Source organism: Mastigoproctus giganteus, chromosome 1, assembly GCF_048544385.1.
Source record: "Mastigoproctus giganteus isolate SK-2022 chromosome 1, ASM4854438v1, whole genome shotgun sequence".
In the NCBI taxonomy this organism is placed as follows: Eukaryota; Metazoa; Arthropoda; class Arachnida; order Uropygi; family Thelyphonidae; genus Mastigoproctus; species Mastigoproctus giganteus.
Window position 1 is genome coordinate 227,860,694 of NC_143575.1, and position 14,311 is coordinate 227,875,004.

General features: G+C 36.1%; 1 protein-coding gene across 1 annotated transcript in view; it reads right to left on the reverse strand.

Moving 5' to 3' along the window:
* Window positions 1-2,942: 2,942 nt before the first annotated feature.
* Window positions 2,943-14,311, reverse strand: part of Rpt5 (26S proteasome regulatory subunit Rpt5) — a 169,769-nt gene continuing 158,400 nt past the window's right edge. Inside the window, exons 12-13 of the mRNA XM_090384616.1 lie at window positions 13,587-13,668; window positions 2,943-3,150 (exon numbers count right to left, since the gene is read on the reverse strand). Coding sequence (XP_090240742.1) covers window positions 3,040-3,150; window positions 13,587-13,668 — 193 coding nt within the window. The 3' untranslated portion in view covers window positions 2,943-3,039. The remainder of the gene's footprint in view (window positions 3,151-13,586; window positions 13,669-14,311) is intronic.

Consider the following 14,311-nt stretch of genomic DNA (forward strand, 5'->3'; position numbering starts at 1 on the left):
GATCCTTTCATTCCCCTCACCAATCTTGTTGCCCTTCTCTGTACATGCTCAAGCGTGTACAGAGAAAACGTCTACATCCTTCCTAAAATGAGGCCTCTGGACCAGTACTCAAGGCATGGCCTGACGATTGCATTATACAAAGGGATAATCACCTCCTTTTCCCTGCTAACAAAATTCCTGTATATCATTGACAAAACCCCATGACCTACTCTTGCAGCCCTGTCTGAATTGCTCAGAAAACTTCATATCTGATTGCACAATTACTCCCAGGTCTTTTTCATTTTCTACCACCCTAACTGTAGTACCACACGGTGCATTCCTCTGGGGTTACTTCTACCCATATGCAGTACTTTGCATTTGTCAACGTTAAACTTCAATTGTCACTTCTCATCCCATCTGCCCAAATTTTCTAGATCCTGTTGCAGTAGCTTACTGTCATTAACAACCCTGCCAGCCTTTGTATTATCCAGAAACTTCGACACTAAGCCTGATATACCTTCATCAGTATCATTGATAAATATACATAAAAACAGTGGGCCCAACACCGAACCCTGTGGAACTCGACTAATAACATTAGTCCGGAAAGAACAGCACCCATTCATTACCCACTCAACCACCCTTTTATCCATTGTAGCAACTTACCTTTAATACCATTCTGCTCCAATTTGTACAGTAGTCTTCCATGCACAACAGTGTCAAAATCTTTCTTTATATGATATCAAAACAATTTTTTGCATCCACTTCCTTTGTTACCACATCATAGTATCTTTGATAAATTTATCAATCAAATTTGATTGATATCATATCAATCAATCAATCATATTTGTCAGACAACAATTTCCCTTAACAAACCCATGCTGTGTCTGAATTATTGCTGCAGTCTTGTCTAGATGATTCTGCAATGCATCTTTAACTAGCGACTCCATTATTTTACCCGGAACAGAAGTTAAACTAACTGGTCTGTAATTACTCGTGTCACCCTTCGATCTCCCTTTGTGAACTGGGGATACATTTGAACATCTCCAGTGCGTAGGGACCTCCCCTGAGTCCAAGGTGCTGCTCTCATAATTATGGCTAAGGGTTTGCTTAGTTCCTTTGCTGCCTCCTTTAATATAACTGGATAGATCCCATCCACCCCAGGTGCCTTTCTTATGTTTAACTTCAACAATTTCATCTCCACTTTGCTCTCAGTTATTACAAAATCATTAAGCACCCTGCTATAATTTGATAACCTTCTGGCATTTTCCTTCTTTAATATCTCCTCACGTGTGAATGTAGATGAAAAATGCACATTCAGTTTGTTTGCTATCTGAGCAGGATCATCAACAGTCGAACCATTGTTATCAAATGGATCAATGATTCATTTGAGTGTAAAAAGTAAGTTACAACTTATAGAAACATATTACAAATTTAAGCGTGCATCAGTCAGCTTTATCAAAATTATTAAAATCATACTACACAATAAACACTAATTGTGATTAGTGAAACCAGAAAAAAGAAGTTTAAGGGAAATGCCAAACAGTGGTTGAAGCTCGGTTTATTTGGTTCACACAGGCCAGCCCATTTAATTCACCAATGAATTGCAGCATTCTTCAAAAAGCTAATGATTTTGCTGAATAACTACACTGAGTTTAAGGCAACTGATGGATGACCGACAAAGATGGAAGGAGAAGCAGGGTACTGTTTACAAAATATTTCATGGAGAAAAACAAGATTCTAGTGGTTCTGCAGTTGAAAACTTCTTAGCAAACTGTGTTAAGCACTTATAAGCCTACAGACATTTCAGAATTATACAATGGTCAGCAGTAGCCCCCCAGTTGAATTGTAATCAAATACAGGATTACGGTTTTCTTAACATGCAACATGACAGGAACAATCAAGATGAAGCCATTAGTTATAGGAAAGATGTTTTAAAGGAGCAAAGCAGCTACTTGAATATACCAATAATGCCAATGCTTGGATGATAGCTTCTTTATTCGAAAATTGTCTTGCACTGGTTTTGGACAAATACCCAGCTCATCTAAAGTTGACTTTGTTTTTCTAACTTTGAATACCACATCATTGATTCATCCTCTTGACTAGGAAGTAATAAAAACCTTTAAACCCTTTTTATAGCTTGTATATGAGATGATCTAGTCTTATAGATGATGGTTCGGGAACACCATCTGTTATTGAATGACAATGAGTGCCTAGAATGAAGTTTCTGAAACCTGCACAATGGATGTCCTGTTTCTTACCTAACATAGCAACTGTTTAAAAAAATCAGATTTAATTATTCATGATGGTCAACTAAGTGATGATACTGATCACATTGAAAAGGCTGAAGATATGAGTGAATAGAAGTTTAATGAACTGAAACTATCACTTACTGATATCATGAAGGAGGAGGAAAATAAAGATGAACCCAAACGGATTTCAGTTACAAAACTACAGCCATCCTGAGGACAGTGTTGGAAGAAACTGGTGCAAGTGATTGTGAATATAGACTGTTATACAATATTGAAAAATCTATAAATAGACTTTGTAGATAATTCAGAGCAAACCAAAATAAGTGACTATTTTAAATTATAATACAAAATGCTATATTTAGTTAGTATGTATGCATAAATTAATTTTTATTTTGCTAACCTTTCGATAACATTCTTTTGAGTTTAGCTTATAATTTAATTTTGTTAATTGGTAAGTAATAAAATGCAGATCTGCAATATATATCTTTATTTTTCTAGCCTGTGGATAAGTGGATAAAATATTCCTCCAATTTTTGTTTATTAGAGGCACTGTTTAAAAGAATCAATTTGATTTACAGGCATAATCATATTAACCAGCGCTTACTCTACTAGGAATTATGAGACATTAAGTTTTTGTTTGGCATTTAATCAATGCTAGGTGTCTGATGTTTCTAAATACAAACAACTAACAAAAATTCACATGGAAGGGGTAGGTATGTGTTATTCACGCTGTTTTAATTCAAACCAAATGTTTCTATAGATTTACAAAAAAGTTAACACATATAAAAATGTGACTGAATTTGCTAATAAGTTATGCATAATAATTAAGATTTGTTTTCTTCTTAGCCTGAACTTCAAGAATAGCATCCATGAAATCTTCATGTGTCACAACAGTAGCTCCACGTCGAAGTGCTATCATTCCCTATGCAGAACAAAGGATATAAAATGTATTATTATTCTTGCTTTGTTGTATTCATTTAAAACATGATATAAAAATACTCAATCAACCTTATAATTTCCTAAATTAGCAAAGCCAAGTGCTAATCTTGGCATTCGAATTAACTATTGTGGGAAAGATACCTCTGTGTGAAAATTAATATGCAAGATTCCAGTGAATAAAAGGAAAATTGTAAATCTTTAATAGTTTTCATTTTAGTAATTCATGATAAAATATTTTATATGAAGTCCCTTCCCCATGGGCACAAAATATCGATTTTTTTTACTATGAAAGTTTTCAAAATTCTGCAAAAATGGCAGAATCCCATTATTTCTTTTGAAAGTTTTATTTTTAGTTAATCCAGATACTCATATCTCATTTGGCAATCCTTCAATTTTTTCTATTCTTTTCACTTCCAGTACTCAAGATTTGGTCAGTATAAAGAATTAAGAATATCCAAGATGTTTCTGATATAAAAAAAAAAAGTTTGGTACAGGTTTATCAATGAAATATTAGAAGACTGACAAAAGTCAATGGGAGAATTGTAATAGAGGCATTAGTATTAGTAACGGCCGCATGGTGCAAGAAAGCCTATGGCTTATGCTGCACCAGCCAAAAAAAAAAAAAAAAAAAAAATCCGAACAAAACAATGATAAAAACAAAAAAAAAAAAAAAAAAAATAAATAACTAAATAATAATAATTATTAAATAAAAAATATATATATATAAATAAAATAAAATATAAATAAAAAGGAAATTAAACTTATCATCCTATGCGCTTCCCTTACCGAAAGTACTATCCACATGACCTTTGAATTTCCCCAAACTGTCGGCCTCTATCACCCCATGAAGGCAACTTATTCCAGTAATTTATAACTCGCTGGCTAAAATAAAACTTCCTGCAGTCCAATCTAAACATTTTCCCCCCCCGTAACTTGAATTTATGCCCCCTAGTTCTAGCATCATTTATAATCTTGAAAATTTTGTCCTCATTCATTTTACTGATGCCTCTCAGAGCCTTAAACACCTCAATCAAATCTCCTCTAAGGTGTCTAGTTTCCAAACTCTGCAACCCACATATTCGAAGTCTTTCTTCATAAGGACGCCCTTTTGCCGATCTCACCAGGCGAGTTGCCCTTCTTTGCACCTTTTCAAGAAGCTCGATGTCTTTCTTTAGGTGCGGTCTCCATACTTGAACACAGTATTCCAAGTGTGGTCTAACATAAGCCTTATATAATGGGATTATCACGTCCCTATCTCTACTTGCAAAAGTTCGATAGATCATCGATAGGACACCATGGGTCTTCCTTGCAACCTGTTTACAATGCTCAGAGAATTTCATGTCTGACTGTATCGTAACACCCAAGTCCCTTTCCTCCAGTACTGGGTTTAGTTGAACTCCACCAAGTGAATAAGTTTTTTTGGGATTACTGTTTCCCAGGTGTAATACCTTACACTTTGTTGGATTAAAGCACAGCTGCCATTTTTCTGACCATTCTTGAAGTCTATCTAGGTCTCTCTGAAGAAGCTCAGCTTTACAGTGATCATTAACTATTCTACCAATTTTAATGTCATCTGCAAATTTAGACATCACGCCCTCTATCCCTTCATCAGTGTCGTTTATGAAAATTAAAAACAACAGTGGTCCTAATACTGATCCTTGGGGAACCCCACTTCTTACATCAACCCAATCTGAGGAATAGCCATTTATCACAACCCTCTGCCTCCTGCCCTGAAGCCATCCTTCTATCCATCTAAGGATTTTCCCAGTGATTCCAACCTGTTGCAGCTTATAAAGCAACCGCTCATGTGGGACTGAGTCAAAAGCTTTGCTGAAATCTAAATAAACAATGTCGAAATTATTCCCTAAATCCAGCTCGTGAGTGACCCTTTCGAAATAGCGAACCAGATTTTTTAAACATGATTTTCCCATTACAAAACCACGCTGAGTATCCTTGAGAATTTCAATTCAATCCAAATGATCCTGAATTCCACCCTTGATCATTGCCTCCATGATTTTCCCTACTACTGAAGTCAGATTGACAGGTCAATAATTTCCAACTTCACTTTTAGAGCCACCCTTGTGTATGGGAGATACATTTGCACTTTTCCAATCCAAGGGAATCTCCCCAGAGTCTAGTGATGCTCGCATAATTAGCCTCAATGGTTCAATGCACTCGCTTGCCGCCTCTCTTAAGATTATAGGGTATATTCCATCAACTCCAGGAGCCTTACTGGTCTGTAGGCTCGAAAGTTTTTTCATTAAATAATCTTGCGAAATTTCAATATCATTAATTACATATTTTTTAACTTCGCTCCCACAATTTCTCATTGCCACAAAAGGCTTTTCATTTGTAAATATCGATGCTAAATAACTGTTAAGTTCAACTGCAACGGCAGCTGGTGTATTTATTACTATCCCCTTTCCCTTACGAAGGTCCGATCTGGTTTGTCCTGCTCTTCTTGGCATTTATATATGTGAAGAATTCTTTATCCCCCCTCTTTGTTCTGTTTGCTAGTGATTTCTCATAAACTGCCTTTGCCTGTCGAACCTTTTCTGTGGCTCTATTACAGATCACCTTGTAGCTGTTATAGGCTTCAATACTTTTTATTGCTCTGTAACCTTTCCATGCCACCTTTTTCTGCTCAAGTAATGTGGCAACTTCACTATTCATCCAACTTGGAACCCTTCTCGTGGAGTATTTTTTTAATGGTATATACGCATTCAAGGCATCTGTGATTGGCATGTGATGCAAGAAAGCAAGCATATAAGATGTGAGAGTATGAGATTACGTAGCATCAGCCAAAAAAAAAAAAAAAAACACACAACTATTCCTTCTAAATGTATGTCCAGTTCCTCCTTGAATTTATTTAAGCTATCAACTTCCAGAATGACAGATGGAAGTTTGTTCCAGAAATTAGCCACCCACTGGCTAAAGGCAAATTTCCGCACATCTATTCTACAACTGTCTTTCTTCAATTTGAATTTATGCCCCCTTAGGTTCGTAATATGAGCAAGTGGCAGAATCCCACCAGAATTCAGCATGCTCAACGCATTCAAGGCCTTATATACCTCAATCAGATCACTTGCTGGTGCCTAGTCTCCAGCCGCTGCAAGTTGCAGAACTTAAGCCTTTCTTGGTAAGAGGATCCCTTCATTCCCCCACCAATCTTGTTGCCCTTCTCTGTACATGCTCAAGAAAATCTACATCCTTCCTAAAATGAGGCCTCAAGACCTGTACGCAGTACTCAAGGCGTGACCTGACCATTGCCTTATACAAAGGGATAATCACCTTTTCCCTGCTAGCAAAATTCCTGTATATCATTGACAAAACCCTACGACCTGGTCTTGCAGCCTGTCTGCATTGCTCAGAAAACTTCATATCTGACTGCACAATTAGTCCCAGGTCTTTTTTTTTATTTTTTTTTTATTTTCTACCACCCTAAATGTAGTACCATACACTTGGTAAGTTCCTCTGGGGGTTACTTCTACCCACTTGCAGTACTTTTCATTTGTCAATGTTAAACTTCAGTTGCCACTTCTCAGCCCATCTGCCCAAATTTTCTAGATCCTATTGCACTAGCACACTACCATTAACAACTCTGCCAACCTTTGTATCATCTGACTTCGACACTAAGCCTGATATAACTTCATCAATTGTGTCCCATAATACATTTGTCAAAAGTAATTCACAAATATGCTGCCTGGAAGCAAATGATGTCAGAAAGGAAACAAAAGGAGGGTAACCAATCTGCAGGTCAACATATCATTCTTGGGTTATTTCTGGACACTAATATGTTTATTAGCATTAGTAGAGGCATACAATGCAAGAAAGCAAGCTTATGCAGCATCAGCCAAACCCCCCCTCCTCCTATTTCATCCCTCCATTCATTCCAAGTGCCTGTCCAGCTCAGCCTTAAATTTATTTAGGCTATTAGCTTCCACACATCTATTCTGCAACTATCTTTCTTCAATTTTAAACCATGCCCCCTCATGTTCTTAGTCTGAGCAAGACGAAGAATCCCATCAGCATTCAGCTTGCTCAAACCATTCAAGGCCTTATACACCTCAATCAGATCACCTCGCAGGTGCCTACTCTCCAGGTGCTGCAATTTGCAGAACTTAAGCCTTACTTAAGCCTTAATACGAGATGGATGCATTTCATGATGTTACAACAGATGCTCGAAGGTTCCGCCATGAGACGCGATCCATGCATGACACCGATGCAACAAGAATTGGCGGATACGGTCGAACACACTCCATGACCTGGCAGCCCATCTGCACTGCTCAGCGAACTTCATATTTGGCTGCACAATTACCCCCAGGTCTTTTTCACTTTCCACTTCCCTGAGTGTAGTACCACCCAGTTGGTACGTTTCTCTTCGGTTATTGCTACCCATATGCAGTACTTTGCATTTGTCAATGTTAAGCTCCAGTTGAGTAGCATAGTGTCATTACTGTCGTTGACAACCCTGCCAACCTCTGTATCATCTCCAAACTTGGACATTAAACCTGATATACCTTCATCAATATCACTGATAAATATACAAAACAACAATGGGCCCAACACCGAACCCTGGGGAACTCCACTAATAACATTTGTCCACAAAGAGCAGTGTCCACTGACTACCACTCTCTGTTGTCTCCCACTCAACCATCCCTTTATCCATTGTAGCAGCTTACCCTTGATGCCATACCTCTCCAATTTGTACAGCAGTATCAAAATTATTTTTGGCATTCAGTTCCTTTGACAAACCCATGCTGTGTCTTAACTATTACTGCAGTCTTGTCTAGATGATCCTGCAATGCTTCTTTAACCAGTGATTCCATTATTTTCCCCGGAACACAAGTTAAACTAACAGGTCTGTAGTTACTTGTGTCACCTTTGTGAATTGGTGATACACTTGCACATCTCCAGTCAATGGGGACCTCCACTGAATCCAAGGAAGCTCTCATAATTATGGCTAAGGGTTTGCTTACTTCCTTTGCTGCCTCCTTTAATATAACTGGATAGATCCTGTCCACCCCAGGTGCCTTCCTTATGTTTAACTTCCACAATTTCTCCTCCACTTTGCTCTCAGTTATTACAAAATCACTTAGCTCCCTGTTAGCATTTGATAAACTTCTGGCACTCCCCTCATGAATAACTCCTCATGTGTGAATGTAGATGCAAAATACTCATTCAATTGATCAGCTACCTGAGCATGATCATCAATAGTCAACCCATCTATGTTAAGTGGTCCGATCTGATTCATCCCTTTCCTTCTAGAGTTTACATAAGTAAAGAACTCCTTGCTGTTTTTCTTTGCATCGTTTGCCAAAGATTTCTCATAATCTGTCTTCGCCTGCCTAACCTCCTTTGTGACTTGATTACAGACTAGTTTATACCTCCCATAGGCTTCTGCATCGTTTGATGCTTTATATGCATCACATACATTCTTCTTCTTCTCTGCCACTAGCCTCATTAATTCATCTGACATCCATTTAGGCCTAAACCTTGAACAGTATTATTTTATCATTAGTTGAATGAGCTTCTATTCTATGGGCATGTTGAAACAAGATAGTGGCCACCAAAATTATGTAAATGCCACTAATTTATAGCTCATAGTTGAGTTCAATCCAAACCAAATGTACAGTATATGTGAGGAATGTAAGGATGCATAGTTTCCCCATTGCCCTTTTCTATATGTATTTGTGAATTTTGGCAATCTCATTTACCTTTTGTCAGTGCAGACCTGGATCAAATTTTTTAATCTAGAATAATTCCATTCCCTCACTGATATTATTTTTTTGATAGAAAAGCAGCTTCAGGGTAACCTCTTCTTAAAGTTTACCCAAAACACCTTGTATATATAGGTTCCCTGTTTGTAATGTATTTTGTTGTTTTATAGTATTTTCTGCACAGAATTATATATAACATTATTTCAGATGGTATGGGAATCAGACTCACCATATGTTTAAAAAACAGGGTAGTTGTTATACCTCATCTGTCTTTCATAGACATATGGTGCTGGACCCATAAAAAGGTCATATTTAAACAAGATGGCTGCCATTAAAAGTATATAAGTATCACTCATTTAGAGCATATATGATTAGTTACAGTCCAATCCAAATCAAATTTACAGTATGTATAAGGGATCCAAGCATACCTACCATTCAAATTATATTTATAGCAGTAACATGTAAAAATATGGTCCAGTTCAAACCAAATTTAAAGTACATATGAGAAGGTCCTAGGATATTGTTTTTATTTATAGCATCCATCTTGAAACAAGCCACTACTAAAATTAGAACTTATGTGTTTGTAGCATAGAGACCATATCTTTTCATTCCATCAACTTTCAGAATTGAAAGACAGGAATCTGTAACTTCACCCAGGTTAATCACTAGAAATTAAAAGCTACCCAATAAACAAGACACAAAAACAGAGAGAGAGAGAGAGAGAGAGAGACTGTTACTGTGTATCAATAAGACTTATGTTTGAAGCACATCAACATGAAATCTCTACTCGTGATTTACAAAAATAGTTCCAACACTTGGATGACAAGACATTTTTGCCTCATGGTGAGTTAGTTCCATCAGTGAGATGCTTTCTGCCTTCCAAACGTCTCGAAGAAAAAACTGTTACTGACGAATTGCTATCCTCCAGCCTCCCATCAGCTAATGTCCTGAACTCAACAGATGGAAAGATCAGTCTTATTTCCACCAAGGGACACAACTGCACTGATCCAGCCCATGGATCAAGGCCTTGATCAAAACCTATTATCATGGTGAGTGACTTGCCGGTGTTGTTTACTCAGAAATTAAAGTTACAAATTTTCTGAAAATATTAGCACTAAAAGATGATGTATATGTTGTTGGTTGGTTTGGCACGGGGGGTTAGTACAATGGCAAGTGAAATTTGTTGGAAAAAATGCAATGGCTGTTTATAATGCATTTGGTGGCAATCGTGGAGCAAATAATCCACAGCCCTGAGGTAGATACAAAAACTGTGGTTATGGATCACCTGAGTAAAAGAAGAAATCACAGCCTCTGTGAAGAGTAGGAAGACAAAACAAAGAGCATGATGCCAATGACGTATGAAAGTAACTCAGGATAATGCAGATAATAAATAAAGTAGTGGTAAACCAGAACTGAACAAAATACTTGAAGAACAAGTAATATAAAAAAAAAAAAAAATTTTTAAAGTCAATTCCTACTTAGGTCAACAAAGAAAAATTTTATTTTAGTTACTTTTTATTAAATAATTACAATTAATATAAATATGTATATACATATGACAGAATCACAATATTAAGTGGCAAAATAGAAAGCGAATTTCCTTGCAATTTTCCATTTTCCTTTCTATATATGGTGTTGGACTATTATTTTTATTCGCATGTTTCATTTTCCATTTTGTTCCCTCCTTGACTCAGACTAGAACCCAGAATGAAAAAAGAATCTGAAAAAGAAATTTTTTTCCAGCGATCTACATGCTTCGCCAATGACGGTATTTATTCCTAAATTTATATCCTGCTAAATATCTTATTTAAGAGAAATTTTTTTCTCCCATATAAAACTAAAATTAATTAATTAAATTTAATTAATGAATTAATATTTGAAAAAACTGTACTAACATAAAGTGTCATCCACTACAAGTTTAAAAAAATGTATTTGAACTTCAGTGGATGAATAAAAAGTATTTTATTAACGATTGAAAATTTGAACAAGATATATAAATATATATAGGGAGAGTGTGAACTAATAGTAGGAATTGAAAAATAAATAAAATAATGAAGCAGCAGTATGATTAGAAAGTTAGATTGATAGTTTACACTGTCATTCTTTGCATCTGACGGTGTTCAAAATTATATACTGTAAAAATGTTATCAGTTACAGAAAATAAAATTAAATAAATTAGATAGCTATTTCAGAAATGAATGCATTCTACCAATATAGAATGTATATGAGTAAAACAGAATGTATATGAGTAAAATGGATAAAATGTAAAGGGAATACATTACTTTCAAGAATTCATATCTTTTAGTCATTGTATGTGTATGAACAGAGTAAATTTGTTTCCTTTTAAGATAGTTATTAAGGCTGTCCAAACTGCAATTATATTGAGGTTGCACTTTTTTTCTTTTATTATTATTTTTTTTTATTTCTTTTATTATTTTTTCTTTTAAAATTTTTATTTTTGGTGTTAGAATAGAGGTTTCCAAACTTTTATACATTGTGCCCCTTAAAATATTTCATAAATTTCATGCCTCATCTTCCAGAACAAGAACAAATAAACAGATCTGGCATAAAATTTAGCTATGATAATACATACTTTTATAAACACACAAGTTAGTATGTAGTAAATGAACTAAAGTTGATTATGTGGAATCAACTGCAGTTTTATTTAATATATTTTATATATTATATTATTAAAATTTGGTTTATTTACAAAACATACTGTGAATGCCTCACAATGAGTTGTCTGTTTGTTATACTTTGAATAAGTAATGCTTCCCCAATAGGGAAGAGTACTCTTACATATTCTCAGTGGGTACCACACCCAGATGGCATTTCAGGACTATTTGGCCTGTCATTGGTATAGGTACCCAATGGTATAACGACTGACAACCCAGTTGTGAAATTAATCCCACAATATGAGAGATGCCAAATGGTGTACAGTAGTTTAATGCAATGCACCAACTTATATGTCTAGTTAAGTTTCATAGTCTGAGGCTTTTAGCCCTAAATTTTTATTGAGTTTATATTTTTATAAATTAATATATACACAGTACTGCCATAAATACTGTCACAAAAGACTCCCATAAAAATATAAAATGATATCACAGAGCTGTAGGTTTTGCATCATGTGTAGTACTAATGTATGGTTTTTTTTAACAGGTATCATCAACTAGTAAAGGAAGCCAGTGAAAATGGAATGGGGAGATAAAGAAAACAGGACTACTGTCATAGGTCTTCTTAAGGCAGGACATGATGCACCTACAATTTTCAAACTTCTTAAACCACTTGAAATTAGCTGAAGATTTGTCTACAGGGCAATTGATAGGTACAGTGAACAACAGAGAATTGATGACAGGCCCTGGTCTGGCCGCCCAAGAACTGAGGACCCCTGTAGCTATCAAGGCAATGGAGAACAGAATTTGTAGGAATCCCCTATGAAAACAGAAAATCATGGCCAGAGAAATGGGAATATCACCAAGGCCGATGTCATGCATAATCAAAAGTGATCTAGGGATGAGTGCCTACTGCAGGAGAATAGGACAGTTCCTAACTCCAGCTCTGATGGAACGGAGGCAAAAAAGATCAGAGGCACTGAGTGTTGGTATGCGAATGGTAAGCATCAGCAGATACTCTTCACAGATGAAAAGGGTTGCAACCGTCAAAATTACAAGGTGTATGGTATAGCCATAGCTCTGCAGAGGCATTTCAAGCTGTTAAAAGGGGTCATCATCCAGCAACAATGATGGTTTGGTGGAGAGTCTTCTACGAAGGTGTAATGAAGGTGCATTTTTGTGTTCAAGGGGTGAAAACCAGTGCAAGGGTGTACCTGAATGATATTCTAGAGCTGCATGTGAAACCCCTCAATCAGACTCTCTCTTCAATGGTCAGCACTGGATCTTCCAACAGGACTTAGTGCCTGCCCACAAGGCAAAGATCACCCAAACATGGCTGACAGAGAATGTGCCTGAGTTCATCAAGCATTGCGAATGGCCTCCTGCCAGCCCAGATCTTAATCCACTTGATTACCGTTTGTGGGCTATTTTGGAAGGGATGGTCTGTAGTAAAAGGCATGCTATATTGGAGAACTTGAAGAAATCACTGGAGCATGCTGTGTCCAATTTCCTGCTGGATGTTGTGCGTACTTCTATTCAAGAATGGCTGGAACGTTTGAGGTCCTGTGTAAAAAAACAAGGGGGGGGGACATTTTGAATGAGTGTTGTGTTGCTTCTTTATTGGGTGTTCAAGAATAAACCCACTGAGTTTTGAATTCCTGTGTCTTTTTATTATGTGGCTACATGCAGCAATATGTGACAGTATTTATGGCAGTACTGGGTACTTCAATACATTTACTTTCAAAGATTGAAATAAAATATGCCTGACATCTGGATTAGTACAGTGATTTTTTCATATTTTATTTTAAAAAAAAAGTACTTCATAAAAACCACACAGGGGGTGGGGGGGGAACAATCACAACCTCTATAGTATTCCAGAAAACCAAGTTTTTAAAAACATTTAAACATAGTATTAAGATCTAGTGCAACCCCTTAGGACATTTATGTTAGAGAGCAGCATTATGATAACAGATATCTGAGATGTCAGTCATGTTTACCCAACATCTGAAGATGAAAATCACCAGAAATATTATAGAATACTAAGCCAACAGTTAATAATTTAATACAACACTATATATTTTACTTACAGCTTCAACACAGACAGCTTTGCACTGTGCACCATTGAAATCATCAGTACATCTTGCAAGTTCTTCAAAATTTACATCAGGACTAAACAAAACAAAGTAAATATTTAATGAAGAGAGCAACATGACTTTTCTAAGTTTAAGAATGCCCCATAGGGGGAAAAAAAAAACCCAAAAAACAAACAAAAAAAAACTGGTTTTTGGATAATAAATCTAAAACCAATCGTGAAATGTCAAAATTCAAGCACAGATCAAGGGAGAATGCATATGTAGTACAGCCAACTGCTTTTTAATCTTTTTCCGTGTGATTAATTTATCTTTATTAATTAATATTATTTTATTCTGTACTCATCTTGATCGCCACCACTTAAGACCAATTATCTCTTTTAGTAAATCCGCCTTCGCAAACCTATCCTCATTTCTAGTAAAAATCATATCTCCACTCACCAGGTTTTCCAAATTTAAAATTAAAATCAGTAATACCAACCAAGCCTTTGAGAAAATTAAAACCACCATAATCGCTGACGATGATATTCTAGCATCGTTTGATGTCGTATCACTATACACCACTGTACATATACCTTTCACCTTACAAGCCCTTCGTGGATATTTAACTTCCGACAATAGTCTAATTGCACCTCCCTTTCTATAAACAATATTTTAGAACTCACCTCTCTACTATTAGATGCTAGGCATTTCAGATTTCACAATCAGATCTTCAAACAAAT